This window comes from Cyprinodon tularosa, unplaced genomic scaffold (genome assembly GCF_016077235.1).
Source record: "Cyprinodon tularosa strain WSP-4 unplaced genomic scaffold, ASM1607723v1 ctg197, whole genome shotgun sequence".
NCBI classification, from domain to species: Eukaryota; Metazoa; Chordata; class Actinopteri; order Cyprinodontiformes; family Cyprinodontidae; genus Cyprinodon; species Cyprinodon tularosa.
The window spans coordinates 2,320,957-2,341,341 of record NW_024038720.1 but is presented as its reverse complement, the minus strand read 5'-3'; the positions used below and the strand labels follow the sequence as shown (position 1 = coordinate 2,341,341).

The 20,385-nt window shown below is 38.0% G+C and overlaps 3 protein-coding genes across 4 annotated transcripts; 1 reads left to right on the top strand and 2 right to left on the bottom strand.

The window, feature by feature from the left end:
• Positions 1–1,129: 1,129 nt before the first annotated feature.
• On the bottom strand, positions 1,130–7,222 carry ist1 (IST1 factor associated with ESCRT-III). 2 transcript variants are annotated; one of them, XM_038283819.1, is made up of 10 exons: positions 7,099–7,222; positions 6,503–6,599; positions 6,220–6,400; positions 6,051–6,138; positions 5,772–5,855; positions 5,538–5,648; positions 5,251–5,439; positions 4,303–4,404; positions 2,419–2,464; positions 1,130–2,187 (listed from the first exon to the last, which is right to left on the bottom strand). In XM_038283819.1, the coding sequence occupies exons 2-10, from the start codon at positions 6,588–6,590 to the stop codon at positions 2,018–2,020; spliced, it is 1,059 nt and encodes a 352-aa protein (XP_038139747.1). In that variant the 5' UTR covers positions 6,591–6,599; positions 7,099–7,222; the 3' UTR covers positions 1,130–2,017. The 2 variants fall into 2 exon arrangements, with proteins under 2 accessions (XP_038139747.1, XP_038139748.1); XM_038283820.1 differs by having other exon boundaries at positions 2,419–2,425.
• Positions 7,223–8,070: 848 nt separating this feature from the next.
• On the bottom strand, positions 8,071–15,158 carry mphosph10 (M-phase phosphoprotein 10 (U3 small nucleolar ribonucleoprotein)). Its single transcript, XM_038283860.1, has 11 exons — positions 15,073–15,158; positions 12,161–12,833; positions 11,921–12,084; positions 11,649–11,832; positions 9,903–10,044; positions 9,699–9,766; positions 9,475–9,612; positions 9,281–9,391; positions 9,013–9,120; positions 8,694–8,924; positions 8,071–8,305 (listed from the first exon to the last, which is right to left on the bottom strand). Exons 1-11 carry the CDS (start codon positions 15,156–15,158, stop codon positions 8,156–8,158), a joined length of 2,055 nt encoding a protein of 684 aa, XP_038139788.1. The 3' UTR covers positions 8,071–8,155.
• Positions 15,159–15,198: 40 nt separating this feature from the next.
• Positions 15,199–19,862, top strand: mcee (methylmalonyl CoA epimerase). The gene is made up of 3 exons (XM_038283862.1): positions 15,199–15,283; positions 16,333–16,673; positions 19,475–19,862. The coding sequence occupies exons 1-3, from the start codon at positions 15,256–15,258 to the stop codon at positions 19,625–19,627; spliced, it is 522 nt and encodes a 173-aa protein (XP_038139790.1). The 5' UTR covers positions 15,199–15,255; the 3' UTR covers positions 19,628–19,862.
• The last annotated feature ends 523 nt before the right edge of the window (positions 19,863–20,385 follow it).

Sequence of the window (20,385 nt, the reverse complement as noted above, 5' to 3'; positions counted from 1 at the left end):
ATAAATCAGAAGTCACAACTATGATTGTGTAAGCATTGATAAAAGATTACTCTATTTGCTGTTGGTCCCAAACCCCCATTTTTGAATTTGGGGTTTTCACTGTGATATGCGTAAACAGAAAAAATGACTATACAAAGGCTAATGTTTTTTAACTTAATTAAAAAACATTTTTAAATGAACCCGAAGGTGTCCGACCAATACACAAAATTGTTTTAAAATCCGCCAGGGACCCCTGCTGGACATCAGTGATATTACAATAAATTCAAACAGAAAATAAACTCAGAAGTAGATCCAGTTCCAAATAGTCTTTTATTAAATGTTCATATTCCACAATGTATGCTACATTGTGGAAAGAAACTGCTAAACTCTTTCAACCTGACACATTCCTGTGCCTAAAGAAACAGAATGACATAAACAGTATAAGCATAAATGTCATAAGCATTTAATAAGACATTGAACATAAAAAAAAAAATAAATACGGAGCAGATCACAGCTCTGTAGTGTCGATCTCATTTTATATCCTACAAAACATATTAATTGGAAATAACAATGTTTATAATCCAGACTGAAAGCCATTCTTTGTCTCTCCAGAAACTGCTGAATCATGTGGTAAGGTTACAGGGATGCGTCACGTCTGCACAAAGATAAAACCCTCAACCCATTTTACATTTTCAAAATGAACCCCATTCCTCTAGACAGAGCAGAGTCTAATTTAATAAAAGTATGATTTTATCTTGTAATTTAAGAAAGAATACTTTTCATTTGTTACATAAAAGCAAACAAACACTCAACACAGGTAACATGACTCCAGTCTTGATGGATGACAATTGTTTAGTCCGGTCACAGACTGGCAAGGCCTCAGATGAAATACAACAGCTAAGGCAAATGCAGCAGTGCACACATTCCAGGAGACAACATAAAACTATCACTGCTGGGGTAAAACACCACATCAAGTCATATCCAATGGGTTCGAAGAAGGGAGTGCTTTTGAATTAGGTAATCATACATCTTAAAAGTACAAGCATTTGGTAAAACTGGCATTCAGGGAGGTATTTTTCAGAGGGATTGATTAGAAACGTACTCTTCAAATAATAAGCAATGAGCCTGCTGCCAAATGTCTTTTAATGTCCCGATAAATTAGTTGAGAAAGTTATTATCTACATCAATGAAAATGTTTTTTTTTGGAAGGTATTGTATTTTTTAATGACAAAATCTGATTCACTGACTCATGGGTTTCAACATTTTCCAACTTTTTTCTCAAGGCAACACACTTTTTTCCAGGTATTAAAGTAGCTCAGTGTGGGTTGCAGATCAGACAACCTTAGTTCAAAAGCAGGAAAACTACAGACTGCACCACACACTGTAGATAAAAGGCTTTTGTCTGTGTTTAGTTGCTTTAACTGCTGAGTGCAAGAACCTATAGTGAGAGGATATGTTATTAAATGCATCTTGTCACAGTGGGGAAACCTGTCGGGCTTGTTTGACTGCTCATGCTGAAGAGTCAACCAAGGCAGGGACCGTAAATGTTAGTCAAACATGAAACCACATGAAAAACAAATGAAATCTAGTTTTAAGTAATTTAATTGTTCAGGCTAGTTAAGACAGTGTGTATTTGAATGGAAACAAGTGGAAGGGGCTCAGTTTTCAGATGAATGTAATTCAGAATATATATAGGTTTAAATATTTGTTGCCATTTAAAATGGGGAAAAAAAATCATGTAGCATTCGCATCCAGAAAGAGAGAAGACATTTCCTAGCAGACGGTGTTGGTGGGTGAGCATCCACACCTTCAGTTAGTAGGTCGTACTTGCGTAAAGGAGGTAAGAATATATGTATATTTTCTTTTAAAATCTTTGTAAAATTGCTTTATAAGGATGAGGGGATGGAGGAGAACTACCCAAATCTGATTCAAAACCTTAACCATTTGCCCAATTTAATGTTCTGGCTTGTGTAAGTGATGACACAGGCCTGTGAGCGAAAAAAACAAAACAAAAAGAAAACAGATCAATTGTGTTACATTAGGTCTTCTTTTTCAGCTCCTCGAAACGTCGTGTCAAATCGTCAAAGTCGATGTCATCAGAGTTAGTGGTGTGTCCACCAATGGAGGAGGTGGGGAGTGTGTCTGGAACGGAGGGAAGTTCTGGTAGATTGTTGTGGTCATACGAGCGACGAGGTGCAGGAGAAGGACCTGAGGGGAACAGACAGTTCGTTGTCTTTTTGTCCAAACAGCCAAAATACAGAAGGGGCTGAGATTCTATAGAAACTGTAGGTAAGCAGAACTTTTCTACCAACACTGCACAAAAAATGCATGAAGAAACAAGGTACATCAAGAAAAAATATTAACAAATGTTTGTAAATAAAAAAAAAACATGATCTGGAGGGTGGATTTGTGAATGATAAAGCTCCAGATGAAACTTACCTACAGTCTGAGAGGGAACAGAGGGTTTTTCATTGAGGTCATCGATCTAAAACATTTAGAAAAATCTATTACAGATAAAATCATCATCATCATTCTACTATAGAAACTGTATTTGTTAGTGCTCACAAGACAGGAGTATAAAACAGACAAAAATGCATCTGTGCTGCATGGTTTGCAAAAGAAACCATCACCCTTTCAAGCAGATGTTAGAGGAGAGGCAGCTTTACTTCTGATTTAGAAATCAAATTGACTTAGGCCCATCAGAGCAATGCATCGTCTCGTGTTAGTTAAAGCAGATGCTATTTACAATAAAAAGGGGTTGTGGAAAACACATGCACAGTGACGGGTCAAAATAAGTTTATTTTTCATGGAAACAACTGAAAATCAAATCAGGTGCAGACTCAGTCTCAGTTAAAAGGGCTGAAGTCTGGCTTCCATCTTTAGAACACCCTAAAAAACATGATCCTTGCGCTTTAGTTGTTCTTCTTTTGTTCGATTTGTGTTTGGATGATACATTTTTTAACTAACCGGGACACTAGAATATCAAATCACGCAATCAAGCTTTACAGCTGCTTTAATAATATGGTTATACTTATTTTGACACCTGCTTTGCGAGTCATCTTTGCTGCATTTAGAGAAACAGGAGTAGAAAACATCCTACAGCATCAAACTTGTGACCAGTTGTTTGTGCACATCCTCAGCATGTTATCTGTATCAGATCTACTGATCAAAATATTTTTTCCATCAGATCGAACCAGGAAGGTGACGTAAAGCCGCCATTCTGTGTGCACCTACAGATTCTACATGTTATGGTAGACTTCCATCACTAGTCTGTGTCCTTTTAGTTGATCCAAAGGTGTAAATAAAATATGAGGATCACTAAACCAGGGTAACAGTATTTCTTAAAGTCAGTCTGATCTACTCTTTGCTTACTACATTTATACTTTAAGTTTAACTCTCTGAATTGGCAAAATTGTTTTATTTTTCTTAGACTTTTAAAAAATATATATAAATAACTATGTCCCTGATTAAAAATATTAACAATGATTAGGGCAGCATGTTCTCAGTCAAAAGCTGTGGCTTTAAAAAACAAAGGTCACAACCGAAATCAGCTCTAGACTTTTATTGGTAAATTAGTACAAAAAAAAATATCTCAATTTAATAGAAGTCCTAACAAATGGGTGTGTGCACGACCCATGTACGCACCCTGGTTTGAATTGGACCTGTGTTCTTTTGCCGCATGTCTCTCCCCCTCTCTCATACCCCCTTTACTTTCAGAAAAACGAGCCACTAGTGCCGTAAAAACTCAAAAAAAGAAGAAGAAAAAAGAGGTCGTAACAAATATAAAGATAAGGGAATTTTTGTTTTAAACGGACAGCGATCTTAATGCGAAGGGCGGCTGCAAAGTTATTTAGTAGATGCAATCCACTGGATTTTTCTATTTATTACATTTTACCTAATTCAATTCTATTACAAAACATACAAAGACTGGCCATGTTTTGTTGTGTAAAGTACTTTAGGATTACTTTAGCTGTAATTTTGCACTACATACGCCTAAAAAGTTGTATTACCCAAAATTGAGTCTGCACTCCAATCTCACTTCCAGCACATAGCTGTTAGTTAATTATATTTTCTGAACACTTAAAGAATACAAGGACTGTGCCCATGTCTAGTTAGATACGGACCTAACTACATTTATAAACATAGATGAAGCAGCCGAAATTAGGAAAAATATGCAAGTATGGAAGGCAGGCAAAACTGCAAACAAGCCAAATAAACCGTCCTTCCCTGAGAGCTTCTCTGCTCTGTCCGTCTGTCCATCTGAGGGGAAGGGGAGGGGCTGAGGGGTGGGGAGGCATTGAGGTGAAGGGTTCAGTCACTTACAGACTCGTAGGTGGGGGGAGAAGTAGGCAGCTGAGGGGGCTGCCCTCCTACCCCTGGGGGCGGGAAGCTGTTGTAGGTTCCAACTGAAGGGTTATAAGGTTCCTGAAGGAAAAAAAGTGAAAAACATTGGGTAATTATATTCCTTAAAATCGTACTCTTCATTACAGACAATGGATATGTTGCAATATATATCATATATAAAAAGTATATTATTAGTCCAACAAAGACAGTTTCTAAATATAAGATTTTGGTATAAATCAAAGGTTCAAAGCACAAAATACTTTTTTATGTTCAGCTAAGGGCAATAAGACACTGAATGTGTCTCATATTGGCTACTGTCAATGCTTATAACATTAATAATACACCTAATTTATAACAAACTATATTCATGCAAGTAAGCGGTTATTAAAAAGAAGACCTAGTCAATAAAACAATCGACATGTTAAAAAAGACACTTTACAAAGCAGGTAAAATAATAGTGCCTGAGTGCTAAACAAAAACAGAGAAGAAAAATGCTCTGTAAATTTAGATTTTATTACAACTGTCAGGTTTTAATAAAATTGTACTAACTAATTTAGTAATTTTTAGCATTTTTTTTCTAATTAAAACATTTAGTATGTGTTTATTAAATGTTTGCTATAACTGAACATCCAAACTAAAAAGGGTTAGGAAAAGAGGAAAAAAACCTAAAAGTATCCAACATCTGTGAGTTGTCTTTAGATAAAATGGTAAAAATGGATCCATATATTGATATCAGGTTAAAAATACCTCCAGTTAATATTTTCAGAGAATCTTCAATTTTACGTTAAAATAAATAGTAATAAATTCTAAAATTCAGAACTGGAAAATGGTTTAAAGCGAATTTCCTACTATTTAAGACATCGTAAAGCTGTTAAAAATCTATTAATTGCAGCAGAACTAGTTAAAAGAAAACTAGAAATTCCTTACGGCTCCTTTTGGAGGTGGGTAGTTAAACGCTGATGGCATGGGCATGGGCATTGGCATAGGCATGGGCATATGCATAGCTGTGGCAGGAGGAGCAGAGAAACCTCCTCCTCCACCTCCTCCTCCACCTCCATTCTTCCTGTCTGCATTCACATCAATGAGGTCTGCCTCTTCTCCGGGACACACTTCAGGCTAGCCAGAGACAGTGCAAGTAAATAATCAAATCTCTTCACTTCAGCCTTCATTTACAGTCAAAAAGAAAAATGTATAAAGGAAAGACAACAGCATACCCGGACCATGGCGTCAGGCTCATATGGCACATTATAGTTCTTGGCAATCTCTATCAGATAACGCTCCACTAAGATCTTGGGAGGGGCCTCCACACTCAGTTTGTGCATCAGCTGCAAACATATAAGATAGTTACTCAACACTCTTATTTAAACCTTTGACAAATAAAAAAAAATTATTATATATATATATATATATATATATTATATATATATATATATATATATATAGCCTACCCTGTCATTGACTGTGCCGATCTGGTTTGTCCTGCACAGCTTGCCATACTCCTTGCTGTATTTCGCACAGAGCTGTTCAGAAACCTGAAGAAAGCACAACTGATAAGACTGACTTGATATAAGTAAACAACTCACTGGGAAAATTGCAAGTCTTATTTCATATCAGACCTAGCCAGGTTTACACACACAAGGAATCTGAATTTTGTTCCACTGTGCTGTCAACATACAGCCATCCTAATGTGCATCATTGTATTTGTCGGAAAGTTAAGAGGCACTTACAATCTTCAGTTCGTTCACCTCTGACTGCAGGCGTGGTGCTGCCCAGATGAGCGTAGACACTGCCTCTTGCAAGCCCGGATCTAGTTCCCTGGCAGGCACAAAAAAAAAAAGAATTGAATGAGCATTGTGACAGGTTAATAAAGTCACCGTGGACTGTTTCAATACTCACTTCATGGACTGGATAAGTCCAAAACGAGTGAGCAACAAGTCACAGTAAAGCTCCAGGATCTCCATTGCTTCAACCAGGTAGTCCTCTCTGATGATGTGCTCAACACGAATCCGGGCCCGCTCATCTTTACCAGAGGACAGGTAATCTGCAATCTCCTTCCTTGCCTTTTGGGCAAGCTCAGCTTCATTTGAAATATGGAGAGATGGGTTAAGAGTGAACTGTCACAACATGCAAAAAGAAGAGGAAATTAATCCAGCTTATTTGACAAATTCAATCCACTCACATTTCTTCTTTTCTAGGAGTTTAAGTCTGTTTATGACCAGGCGGAGGTTAACTCTGAGCCTCTCTCCTTTGAATCCTCCTCCCAACATGACGACAATCTGAACAGAGGAGAATCAGGTGATCAGAAAACACGGAAACATCTGATGCAGTGACTCACCTCATCATGGGAGAAATGACTAAATGACCAATCACTTCAAGCCCCTAACTAATTTAAATATACATGTTAACACAGTGGAAATTACGAGCCGATATCAAGCTATAATTGTAACTATTCGCTATGGTTATGCTAAACTCAGTTAGCTTTAGCTTAACACAAGCTAACTAAAAACTTTGATACTTTCGGACTGACAGTATATTACATGTTTTATTTTCAAATCCATTTATTGTATCTCAGTATTACAGTGGTTTACCTTCAACTTAGACCTAATTGTTTACCAATTTCCAGTTATTACTTAGCTGCTCTGCGTTGGTTAGCTTCTAACTATTAGCCTTTAGTAAACGCCTTCAATATAAAGAAAACTGACTCCAACTCACGTACTTTAGATAAACTTCTTTTTTACACTAACCGACATTAAAAACGATTGAGAAAAGACTCACCTGGAAATCAGTACCCGTTGGTCAAGAAAACACACGCCACTTGTTTGGATTTGTTAGTTTCGTCGCCTGGTTCACTTCCGTAATGGTTAGGGTTTACGTCATGGGATTTTACCTTAGAGGCGGGGTCGCGATATGGCAGTCCGATTGGATATTTGATTACAATTCAATGTTGGATTTCTTTTTTCCAATATGCAGTCAGAACTGAAGAATATCGTCTCCGTGTTTACATCTCAAGTAGCCATTGTGCCAACTAATCCAGAAGTATATATATTTAAACATACATACATATACACACACACATATATATACATACACATATTTACACACAGCTTTGTTTTAATGACATATGGGGACATTTCATTGAGTTGCATTCATTTTATATGGCCTAACTCAGACCCTTACCCTATTACCAAGATGTACCTAATCCTAACCTAAACTGAATTCACGCCTTAGTCCTAAACCTAACCCCAACTCAAACAGAACTTTATAGGAACCAGTTGAATGTCCCCATATGTACCTGTAAGTCTTCGCATGTAGGATATTTTACAAAATACTTCCCTCACATTGTAGTTAAAGCAAGACCATATATATAGACACACACACACATATATATATCAATGATTGTGAAGCTTTACTAGCCATTTTTGATTTTTTTTACATGACAGACTGCTTTGATGTCAGTTTCATGCTGCAGACAATGGAGACAGTAAGATTGCATTATCTATTTTATAATAATGATCTCAATAAATCAAGGCTAAAAAAAAAAGTTAAGACTGAAAATTAACCTTTGCTGAGAGAATCTTATTAAACAGGCAGACCCACAACCCAAATCAAGGCTCCACTTATTCTTACTGCAGCACATTAATATAAGATATACATAAAAAAATAGAAATTGATTTTTTGATGAATAAACACAAAGACATTTGACCAATGTATACATTTTAATACAAGCAGAAAAAAAATTATACAGACTTTTAGGTTTGGTGTATTGCAACTGTTTAATAAAAATAAACTGTACAATAAAAAAAAGGGTCAACATAAAAAAAGACATCCGTCATTACAGCTTGAGTTTGCTGACAGAGACATCCTTTTTCTTCTTCTTCTTTGAAGACTGCTCCTTTGCACTTTTGATCTGACTTTTGACCTGGTCCTGTAGCTGAGAGAAGAAGGCTTGAGAGGACCGCAGAGCCTTGTCCTTTCCTTCATCCTGAAAGAAATAAAAGAAAGCATCAGCTAAGTTACTTCAGAAACACATAGAACTATTCAAGGGTAATTGTTTAGTTTGGAATCCAATAGGTGTGGTTCAACCTGTATGAAAGGAACATGAGTAAGCTGCCAGAACAAATGCTAAAAATAGACAGTCAAAAAAATGGTATGCAGGTAAAAAAAATGTGCTGATCAATGAATAACTTTTTTTTCAGTGGCTTCTGCTCTTAGTGGGTTTGATACAAAAGATTCCTTATTTACAAGCATGAGGAGTGCAAGTTATTGCAAAATAAAAAATAGAGCAATGTCTTTAGAAGATTTGTTCACATTAAGAAATAAATCTCAGAAAAGCTGATTCATGCAAAGTAGAATCAAGTAGAGTAACCAACCTTTAGTATTGTGGCTTTGCCTCCCTTTGTGAGTTTCTTTAGGTTTTCAGTGACTTCAGCCTTCGATGGCTTTTTGTTCTCCCCGGTTTTGCTGGCCTCTTTGAGCTTTAACCTCTTCTCCTTCTCCTTAATCTTCAGGTGCTTCACTTTCTTCTTGTGCCGTCTCTCACGCTTCTTGTCGGTTGATGTCTTCTCAGTATCGCCCAGTAAGTCTCCAGCCTTATTCTTCTCCTGTTGTGAACCAAAACAGTTATAAAATGTAACAACAAAAAATCTGGTGTGAAAATAAAGGTTTCTTAATGTATTGAAGATGGCAAACCTTGACTTCTTCTGGTGCAAGGAGAGTAGCATCACTAGTGCTGACTGGAGCCACCTCCTCCATAGTAATGGATGGGAGGTTAGATACCACCTTGACTTCTGGAACAGGCTGTTAGAGAAAACAAATATGGTTAGCATCATTAGCATCTACAATGTTCTGCTATTCATTAAAATATTTCTTTTTATTTAATTACATTTATTTCATATTGAAATAAATTATATTTTAGTTTAGATGGCATCTTTTTAAACAGACAAAAATAAAAACTCACTGGTTTTGGGGTGAAGTGGAAGTTGGAAAGGGCATCCAGCTTCAAGAAGAGGGTGTCCATTAGCGTTTGAATCTCTACATGAGATGGGTTCTCCTCCTGCTCTGTCTTATTCTGATAAATAAAAACAATGATACCATGGATGCTGTTTGTTTGTATGTGATAGAGCACAAATGTGAATAAGCTTAAGGTCAAACCTGAGTCTGTTTGATGTATTCTTGCTCATAGATTTCTGCTAGACTCTGCTTGCTCTTTTCATGGTCCAAAGTCAGTCGCTTTTTGTATTGAAAAACTTCCTCCTTAGGCTTTTCTTTACGCTCTACATCATCAAATGCCTGATATGAACACAAGATAAAGATAGAGTTTGATAAACAGGATAATAATAAAACTGAGAAGGTAGCCAAACGCTTCTTTGACTGACTTGGTCTTTGATTCTCTGTTTGATAATGTCTTCAAGCAGGAGGGTGGTCTCTTCAGTGATGGAAGGGGCTAAAAAAAGCAAAACAAAATACATTATATGGTTTATCTTAAAGGTTTGCAACTTAAACTGCTGTATATCGCATGTTGGTGACACAGTAACTGATTATAGTTCTACATATCCGAAAGCAGGTAAATGCTCACTCACCCATTCTTGATGCCTGATCAAACTCCACATCTTCCTCCAGCATACTGTTTTCTGGACGGGTCTGCGCCGTTACCTCTCCAGATAGCTGCCATGGTTTCTCTGCCAGAGCTGCGTTCTCCAGCTCTTGGATCTTTTGGGACATCTGCAAGGTAGAAGACCAGTAATCACCATTAGCAAATTACAGTGAACATTCTTTCACATATTCTTCTAAAAATATGACTTATGTTGAATCCATTCTTTTTTTTTTTATTACTTTTTTTTGAAAGTGCATTGAAACGAAATGTTCTGAATTGGCTCTGTATATTAAAACCAAATGGAAAACTCCTTTGAATTTAAATTAATTGTAAAGAGATGGGGTAACTTGTAGTGATCAAGCGTTTTCTGTCCAAGGAATGATTCAAAACGTGTTGTCATCACAGGATACAGAAACAGCAAAAAAAGAAAAAAAAAACGTAAAAATTGACATGGAAAACCTTCCGATTCAACAAGGGCAAAAACAATCGGATTAAGCATGATTAATCAAGTATCAAAATAATCACCAACTTAATCAGTAATCGATTAATTGTTAACTGGAGTATAGAGACAGTAAAACATGTCTTTAGCTGTCAGAGTTACCCACTTAGAGCAGTAATTATACCAAAATGGTAAAAATAAAAACAAAAAAAAGCTTTTGTCTGTCAATATGATCTATCCAGAACTCTTCAAATTGAACATTTTAGTTTCACCTGGTTTAATTCTGTCAAAAAAAAATCTTTGAGGAACCTTTTGTTATCCGAAGACCAATTAATCAATTAGCAAAGTAACCGTTAGTGGCAGCTCTAGACTCAACATGTCTATTCTACAGCTTTGATGTTGCCTTATTTCAAAAATCTAACCTATGGTACCAGAAATGGATGTCAAAATTAGTAATAAATCAAATCAGCATCTGAAGCTTCTAGGGGTGGAACGATTCACAAAATCCACGGTTCGGTTCGATTCACGGTTTTCGGTTCGATTCGATACATGTTGATTGTTACACCGAAATCCCATAAAAATTTATGAAATTAATGAAAAAATCCCCCCAAAAATAATCGATTGTAATTATTTTAAATGATCCGCAGAAACTCTGGATCATTTCCGTATGTTTTGCTGCTTTGAATTTAATCATCTCGCGCATGCTCTCTACCATCTCCAAGGTACTCAGAGGGGAGCAGACGAAGCCACAGTGGAGGCTGTAGGCTTTGCTTTGAGCAGCCGTTCTGGAGCGCAGCGGGGCGGAGCGGGGGTTGCTGACGGTGTATGACGGATTTCGGGGTTAGCATGACATGTTGCTGTTAGCATAAACAAAACGTGTTGCACAATGCTTGCACACTGTTGCACTTTTATCCACAACTTTCTTTCCGCCGTCATCGTAGGTCACTCTAAATGCAAAGCGCTCCCATACAGCAGCCCTATAAAGTGCTGCTGGCGTGTCTTCCAACTCCTGTTCTTTCCCACTCGCCAGTCCGACACAATTCTCCACAACAACTGATTTTTTTCTGCTACACCCGGCTACGCTGCTTCGCTTCTTCTTCTTCTTGTTTACTACTGGCGGTTGGCTTTGGTCGCAGCACTGCCACCTTCTGCTCTGGAGTGTAATCTCTTCCTCTATGAGAAAAAGGAACAGCGCATGAACCGAACGAAACACAGTCGAACCGAACCGAGACAGTCGAACCGAACGATTCTGATGGTTTTCATAAATCGTCCCATCCCTAGAAGCTTCGTTACCTTCTCCTGTCGCTTCTCATAAGATGACTTGACTTCTGACTTCTCAGAGTTCGTACTCTTTCCTCCAAGTATTTCTTCTATGTCCTCTCCCTCGCTGTCTTCTTCCTCCTCCTCGTCCTCTTCCACAGAAAGGTCAAAAGTCACCTTCTTTTGAGATGCTTTAGTTGAACCTCTATTCTCGTCTCTATCATAGAACACAGACATGCAGCCATCAATCTAAAGTGTTTCTGTGACATATGGTTAAAACATCAAATACCTCTGCTTTCACTTACTCAACATCAGCCTCATCTTCATCATCATAATCATCTTCTTCATCATCATCTTGGCTATCCGCCATCTCGTCATCCTCTCCATCAGACTGCTCATCAGTTTTAGCTGCTTCACTGTCCACCGCATCAAAGAAGTCAGTGTACTTGAGATCCCTGGAGCTCTTTGCCTGCCAAGAAAATCTGAATCAATACATTTTCCTCATCTGCATCACCGTGCCCTGATGTAGAGTGTGATGTACATACGGTGTTTTTCTTTTTCTTTTTGGAGGACATTATCTCTTCCAAGTCCAAATCATCATCATCCTCATCGGAAGGAAGGTCCTGAAAGTAGTTAATATCATCCTCTCCCTCTTCCTTTTCCTCCTGTTTGTCCATCTCATCGAGAAAGGACTCCATCTCTGACAGTTTGAAGAATTTATCATCGACCTCAGAGGGAACAACTTTCCCTTTGGGCCCAGTCCTCAGGCCTTGCTTCTTTTGCTTTTCTCGTTTCTCAAGAGCATCCATATCAAAATCTATATCAGAATCTTCATCATCAGAGTCTCTTTCTCTCTCTGCCAGCTTTTTGTTTTGTTGTTTAGAAGACTGTTTAGTGTCACTTTCTTCATCCGTCTCTCCTTCCTCCTTTCCATTCTCCTCTTCTTCGTCATGTTCCTCCTCTTCTTCTTCTTCATCATCATCATCTGACAGCAAAGTAAGTTTGTTAACTAAAGCCTCATCAATGGCATTTTTAAAATGCTTCATTACAGCATTGTTCTGCAGCTCCAGCTCCTGCCAAATCTGCTCCTCATCAAAGTTTTCCACAACCAACTGAGCTAGCGGGCTGCCCTTGTATCCTGCCGGCTCCTGAGATTTCTGGAGGTCATACAGGGTCTTGGTGAGGGAAGTAAATTTAGCTGCAGGTCCATCTTGAAGACTGTAAAAGTTTAAGCAAATGTAAAATCCGTTAGATCTAGAAACACTGTTAAAGTTATACATTTTAAATGGGTATATTTTACCTGAGCAAATCACATCAGTAAAACAGCAAGTTTGTGATCCCAAACACACACACAAAAAAAATAAATAAAACATTCAAAACTAAAGTTTAATTCTGAACTTTCATTTAAATTATTCCAAAACTTCTTGGCTCACAGACTTTTAGAATAAAACCAAGCAACTAAACAGGTGTTCATTATATACTGATGCACAACATCAAAGATGTATATCATTGCAATATCAGTTTGTGCACATTTAATGCAAAGAACTGATTAGAGTGCAACAACTGACAACTAATATTCCAAGAAGTATTATAAACTGGTGTTTTTCATGCGCCAGAAAGGTCTCAGGCAGTAAACCGTCACAGCAGACTTATGACTACAGAGTAAAATGTCATAGATTCAAGCACTTTGAATTCAGTAGCAGGGACATTGTTTTGACAGAAAATCACAACTGCATATTTTCCTCATATAATGTAATCTTAGCCAAGATAAAACTGTAAATAATGACATAATCATGCAAAGGCACAACCCAAACAAACAATCTGTCTATATATATATATATATATATATACATACACATACATACATACATACATACATACATACATACATACATACATACATACATACATACATACATACATACATACACTATATTGCCAAAAGTATTTGCTCACCCATCCAAATTATTGGAATCAGGTGTTCCAATCACTTCCATGGCCACAGGTGTATAAATTCAAGCACCTAGGCATGCAGACTGTTTTTACAAACATTTGTGAAAGAATGGGTCGCTCTCAGGAGCTCAGTGAATTCCAGCGTGGAACTGTGATAGGATGCCACCTGTGCAACAAATCCAGTCGTGAAATTTCCTCGCTCCTAAATATTCCACAGTCAACTGTCAGCTGTATTATAAGAAAATGGAAGTGTTTGGGAACGACAGCAACTCAGCCACGAAGTGGTAGGCCACGTAAACTGACGGAGCGGGGTCAGCGGATGCTGACGCGCATAGTGCGAAGAGGTCGCCAACTTTCTGCAGAGTCAATCACTACAGACCTCCAAACTTCATGTAGCTCAAGAACAGTGCGCAGAGAGCTTCATGGAATGGGTTTCCATGGGCGAGCAGCTGCATCCAAGCCATACATCACCAAGTGCAATGCAAAGCGTCGGATGCGGTGGTGTAAAGCACGCCGCCACTGGACTCTAGAGCAGTGGAGACGCGTTCTCTGGAGTGACGAATCGCGCTTCTCCATCTGGCAATCTGATGGACGGGTCTTGGTTTGGCGGTTGCCAGGAGAACGGTACTTGTCTGACTGCATTGTGCCAAGTGTAAAGTTTGGTGGAGGGGGGATTATGGTGTGGGGTTGTTTTTCAGGAGCTGGGCTTGGCCCCTTAGTTCCAGTGAAAGGAACTCTGAATGCTTCAGCATACCAAGACATTTTGGACAATTCCATGCTCCCAACTTTGTGGGAACAGTTTGGAGCTGGCCCCTTCCTCTTCCAACATGACTGTGCACCAGTGCACAAAGCAAGGTCCATAAAGACATGGATGACAGAGTCTGGTGTGGATGAACTTGACTGGCCTGCACAGAGTCCTGACCTCAACCCGATAGAACACCTTTGGGATGAATTAGAGCGGAGACTGAGAGCCAGGCCTTCTCGTCCAACATCAGTGTGCGACCTCACAAATGCGCTTCTGGAAGAATGGTCAAAAATTCCCATAAACACACTCCTAAACCTTGTGGACAGCCTTCCCAGAAGAGTTGAAGCTGTTCTAGCTGCAAAGGGTGGACCGACGTCATATTGAACCCTATGGATTAGGAACGGGATGTCACTTAAGCTCATATGTGAGTCAAGGCAGGTGAGCAAATACTTTTGGCAATATAGTGTACATACACACTCTTCAAATAGAATGTAAATAATTTATAGGAACACAAATTCCTCTATGCATACTATATTGCATACTAATATGCATGTTGCTTCGTGGAACCGAACTAATTTTGCTTCAATCGACTGTATTTTGCTCCCACGTTACGCATTTTTGTTGCAATACATCTACATTTTAACTCGATAATGCTACACTCAAGAGCATTTAGCTTTAGCCTTGCGTTAGCGGGGTAAACGTTTAATTTAAATAGCGGAACTTTATACAACGGCTCTTTCACCGGCACAAGGTACTTGCCTCAGAAAGTTTTCTGGCTGGGAAGTGTTGTCGTTTATTATCTGGAGACAGTCTTCCAGAGCTCTTCTCATTTCTATGTTAGCCATTTTCCCTCACATGTGTACCCCGTGAGAGTGTCACAGGTAAATATACTCTCTCTGAAACCCTTCCGTTGCTGCAGCGTTTTGGTTCCGCGGAACAAACATGGCGTCCGCTATGCTGAAGGTTGCAGGTTCGTGTTTACGCTGATTATTGTTAAACACCAAGAAGTGCACTGCTCTGTTATTGTTGCTACCTTAATGTAATTTATGGGGCTTTCCCTCCCACGTTTCTAGTGACAGTAAATTAACTTTATGATAGCTGGACAGAACTATAATCAGGTTCCATCAGTAGTTTGTCTAAAAGAAGGCATTTTCATAAGGTCGCTTCGGAAGCATTTTAATGAAGCAAACCAACATCAGCTTTTATTTGTTTTAATATGCAGAGCAACGCATTCACCTAATTTCAAACGTCAAATAATGCAAGAAAACTGAAATATATTTTTGACAAAAGCATACATTGTCTTTAGACCAAATATTTGTAAATATTTACAATTTTTGATAATTTGTAACTAATTAGCAAGCCTTCCTAAATTCTATTGGTCAACTACGGAAGAGGATTAGGGCCACTGAGAAAAATAAAAAAAAGTTAACTGACTTAAATTTTATTTCAGTATAATGTGAGAAAAAAGTCATAATTCTGACTTTAATTGCAAAATTCTGACTTAATCTCAGAATTCTGACTTTTCCTTCAGAATTCTGACTCTAATCTCAGAATACTGACTTTTTTAAATCAAAATCCTGACTTTAGTCTCAGAATTCGTACTTCTCTCTGAATTCTGACTTTTTTAAGAGAATTCTGACTTTAATCTCAGAATTTTTACCTTTTTATCAGAATTCTGACTTTAATCTCCGAATTCTGACTTTAATCTCCGAATTCTGACTTTAATCTCAGAATTCTGACTTTTTTTCTCAGAATTGTGACTTCTGAGTGCAGGGTATACCTTTTATAAGTACTTGACAAACTGATATTAATGCAAGCTTTTTTCCCCTTTAGTTTAGATCTAAAGATAATGGACTAGGTTTATAATTTTTTTCCATCTTCAGCAATGACTTCAATTTTACCTTAATTTATTAAAAGAAAATGACGAACCATTAATGGAGAAACTCAGTTTTAACTCATTTGATGAAAGCCAGTTTTTAAGTTTCTGCCAGCTCTCATCATCATTCTCTGTTTGTTCAGTGGCAGGCATTTCGAGATGTTCTCGTGTCACCCTCCTTAGAGCCTGTTCAACATCAACCCCCCTCCAAGGGGGTGTTCCTGGATCCCTGTGGAAGCTGGGGAAGCTGAACCACATAGCCATCGCCGTCCCCGACATGGAAAAGGCCACTGCTCTGTATCGAGATGTGCTGGGTGCTACCGTTAGCGAAAAGGTCCCCCTGCCAGAGCACGGCGTCTACACTGTGTTTGTGGAACTGGGAAACACCAAGCTGGAGCTGCTCCATCCTCTCGGGGAAAAGAGCCCCATCTCTGGGTTCCTACAGAAAAACAAGTCAGGAGGCATGCACCACATTTGTATTGAGGTAAAATCAAACTGATATTGATTTCAATAAACACACTTTTAGTTTGATCCATAAAGCTCATAACAAAGATTATAGTTATATTTCAAAGCAGGTGACTATTATTAGAACATTTTGGAAAGAAAAACTTGAATTATTCCTTTTATTAATGTCAACCAAGAAGACTTTTCCATAATTTTAAGCTGTTTTGATTGCTAATATCAGGACTTTCTCTTATTGAGTTATTTTTGGAAGTATTACTTTTTTTTTATTTCTTTATTTTAGATTTTAATTTCAAAAAGCTGCTTTTTTTAGGAAGCAGACATTTAAATCTTTCATGGTGCGTTCAGACCAAACGCAGTTTTTGGGTGGATTTTGGCGAACACCGTGGGGAGTTCACCGCCCTGTAATTCAAATGCTAAGTGTTTACACCCTGAATGCCGTCAGCAAATAGGATTTTCAGCTACGTGAAGCTGACAAAAAACTCAGCAAGCATGATCATTTGTTAAAATAAAACAAAAACAAAAAAGATTATGTTACTGTTGTTTCAGAGATATAATGTAAGATAAGATACAATAAGGATCATTTTTTAGGTCATCCAGAGGCCAACTATCTCCCATTAAGCTCTGAATTAAATGAAAATTATCTAGACCGCTTTTTCAGTGCTACTTGATTTGTGCAGGTAAAACTATTATGTGCTGCTTTGGTTTTTAAGATAGAACTATTTTTATTTATGGTCGACGATGTCGCCATCCCAGCAGACACGCTCTTTTCCTGATATAAAGTTACTGCATAACATCACATGTTATTCCTGTGCTGGCATTGAATATGTCGGCGGGCATTTTTATGTAGTGGCTGGAATGAATGTTTAATATTTAGTAAATCACCAGCCTCCAAGACCCTCTGTTTTTGACCTGCTGTTACCCTGACAATCCCATAGCATTTCCTGTCAAGGTATCGCTGTCTGTCCGCATTTGACAACAAAAGCACAGGTGAAACTTAACATCATGGACTGCTGCTAAATTGTGCCTTGTGAAAAACTTTTGAATCAACTTGGGGAGACCATACATTTTTTGAAAAGCTCAAAAAACACTGAAAACTTCCCTGTAAATCTACCCCCCTCAGAAAGCACTGATGCTGGGCATTGGACAGGGACAGACCGGGCTCTGTGCTGGAGGTAAGGGAGGATGATTAACAATCTTTCTACAACTAAATGAAAAAAAAATTTTTTTAAACCGACTAAAACCTCTTCAGAGCATTCCTTATTTTTTTCTCCGTATTCCATTTTAAGAGAAAAAAGCTTCACCTACAACCAGTTCCTGATTGGCTGCTGTGATGCGATTTTATAGAAAAGTTCAGCTCGTTTCAACTTCAGCAATCACCGCTCTGCTCTCTCCATGCGGTGCGGCTTTTTGACAACAACTTGGTTCTATCTATTCACACCATAAAAAAAGGGGGGCTGGGAACTCTCTCATCACGTGGAGTTCACCATTTGCCATTTCACTGTCCTTCCCTGTGCAGTCTGTATAGGAATTCTATCTGAATCCACCTGCAATCGCCGTGGATACCGCTTCTGGTCTGAACCACCAATAGGCATACAGAGACCTCTGAAGACAAAATATTCTTGTTTTGTTAAATCACATGAGAAAAAAACTAAGAACCCATTTTAGATTATAGAAGCTTATCACAACAGCCTGATGTTAAGACAAATGGTTTCCAAATCTCTAAAACTGCATCTCGAGGTCCTGTTAGGCCTTTGCTTATTTTTTTGTTTCTGGTTTCATAGAGAAGGACCCTTTATCTGTTAGCGATAGCTTTTAGGTCTTAGACCTCCTCCCTTTCCACTACATACCCTTTACCCTCATTTTGCTTTGTATCATCTGCACAATATGCTGTTTCAACCAGATGTGAAAAAGTAAAGTCAGAAAAAGCAACTTCCCTCAGTTTTATCAATTCAAGGCCCACAGCATCTGACATTCCTGTACAGATAGTTCAACATATTTTTCATTTTTTACTTGATAAAGATTTAGACTTGTCATGCTTTAAAAGTAGCTTCTTTCAAGCTCTCATAACTAATCAATCCAACTTGTATATTTTTAGGTGGCCTATAAATGTTTAAATACCCATTAAGAACCCTGGTCTATAGAGGGAGAACATGTAAAGTGCATATAGACAGGAGTGTAACCCAGAGCCCTCTTGCTGTAATGGTACAGTGCAGATAACTGCATTGCTGTTGGCTATACAGGCCAAACCTAGGGAATACATTCTATAACAAATACTCTCTGAGGTTTCCTTAAGAACAAACATTACACATGTTTGTGTTTTTCTTAATAAATGAAGATACAGGTCTAACTTATTTGCTTTACTTTGCTAATCAGGAGAATAAAAGTTAACATTGAAATGAATTTAATGTTACAATTCGTTATGATAAGTAGCATGTAAATATTTATAGCATTAGAGATTAGGTTGCTATTGTATGGAGCTTTGTGACTATTTGATATTCAGGAGCTGGAACCGAAGGTTAAAGAAAACCACCTCAAACAGCTTCACCTTTTTTATCTCAATACTTAAAACAATCTCTTAATAATAGTGAAGATAATTAGAAACCTTAATGTGAACGTACAATGTTACTGAAATCCGTGTTTGTTCACATTGTGTTTGCTCACTTAAATTTTACTTAAAAAAAAAATAAATAAACTGTGCATAAGTGAAGATGATTGACAGAGGCGATTCTGTACTCGCTCAGTTTATGGTACAGCAGGGTAAAGTTTACGATAAACCAACCGCAGATGAATGATTAACAGAGATTTGAATCCTATCTGCAGGTGGACGACATTAACGCCGCAGTGGCTGAGCTGAAGTCAAAGAACATCAGAACCCTGTCGGCGGAGCCAAGGATAGGCGCTCATGGGAAACCTGTCATGTTCCTTCATCCTAAAGACTGTGATGGTGTGCTGGTGGAGCTAGAAGAAGCATGAACATCTCTGCTTTAGATGAACTGTTAGAGGGTCTCTGGTTCATCTACATGTCCCTCAGTGACTCTGATAACACAGTGATAACAGTGTTGTTCTGTAAAGCACCTGTAGTTTCAGGAACTGTTTTCCACTCTTTTTTTTTTTCTAAGTCATTTAAAATGGTGGGGACTTTTGGCAGTTTCCATAAAGCTAATTCATACTAACAACTTAGTTACTCTTTTAATACTGTTTTTTTTTTTTTTTTCTAAAAGAAAACAACGATCTAAAGTTTGCAGCCAATAGTACCTGGCAAAACAGAAAACACCCACACGTTTAACATCTTGGTGTAATTCAGAGAGCTGCACCACTTCATCTGGCAAACATATGCTTCCACTGATTTATCTGAGTGGTAGCATCCAACAATCCTATACGGCCATTATAGAATATTTTTCAACTGAAAATGGTTAAAATTAAAACCAGCACCGCTCAGAATTTTGACCACCCTGAAAACCTTGTTTCAGTTTCTACTATATTGCTTTGGTATAATACATTTTTTGACACCTATTTTGTATGTAGCTGTAAACTGGGTAAAAAAAAAAAATCTTTTATTTTATCTTTAATTTATTTCACAAGTTTGAAGGACACAAACAAACTTCTTTAACCCCTCCAAATAATCTATCTAGCTTAGATACTCTGCAAAGGTTCTGCAGGATATATATATACCGGTATATATATTGCCTGGTTATATGCATCGATAACCAGGCAAGAAGGTTGGATTTGTG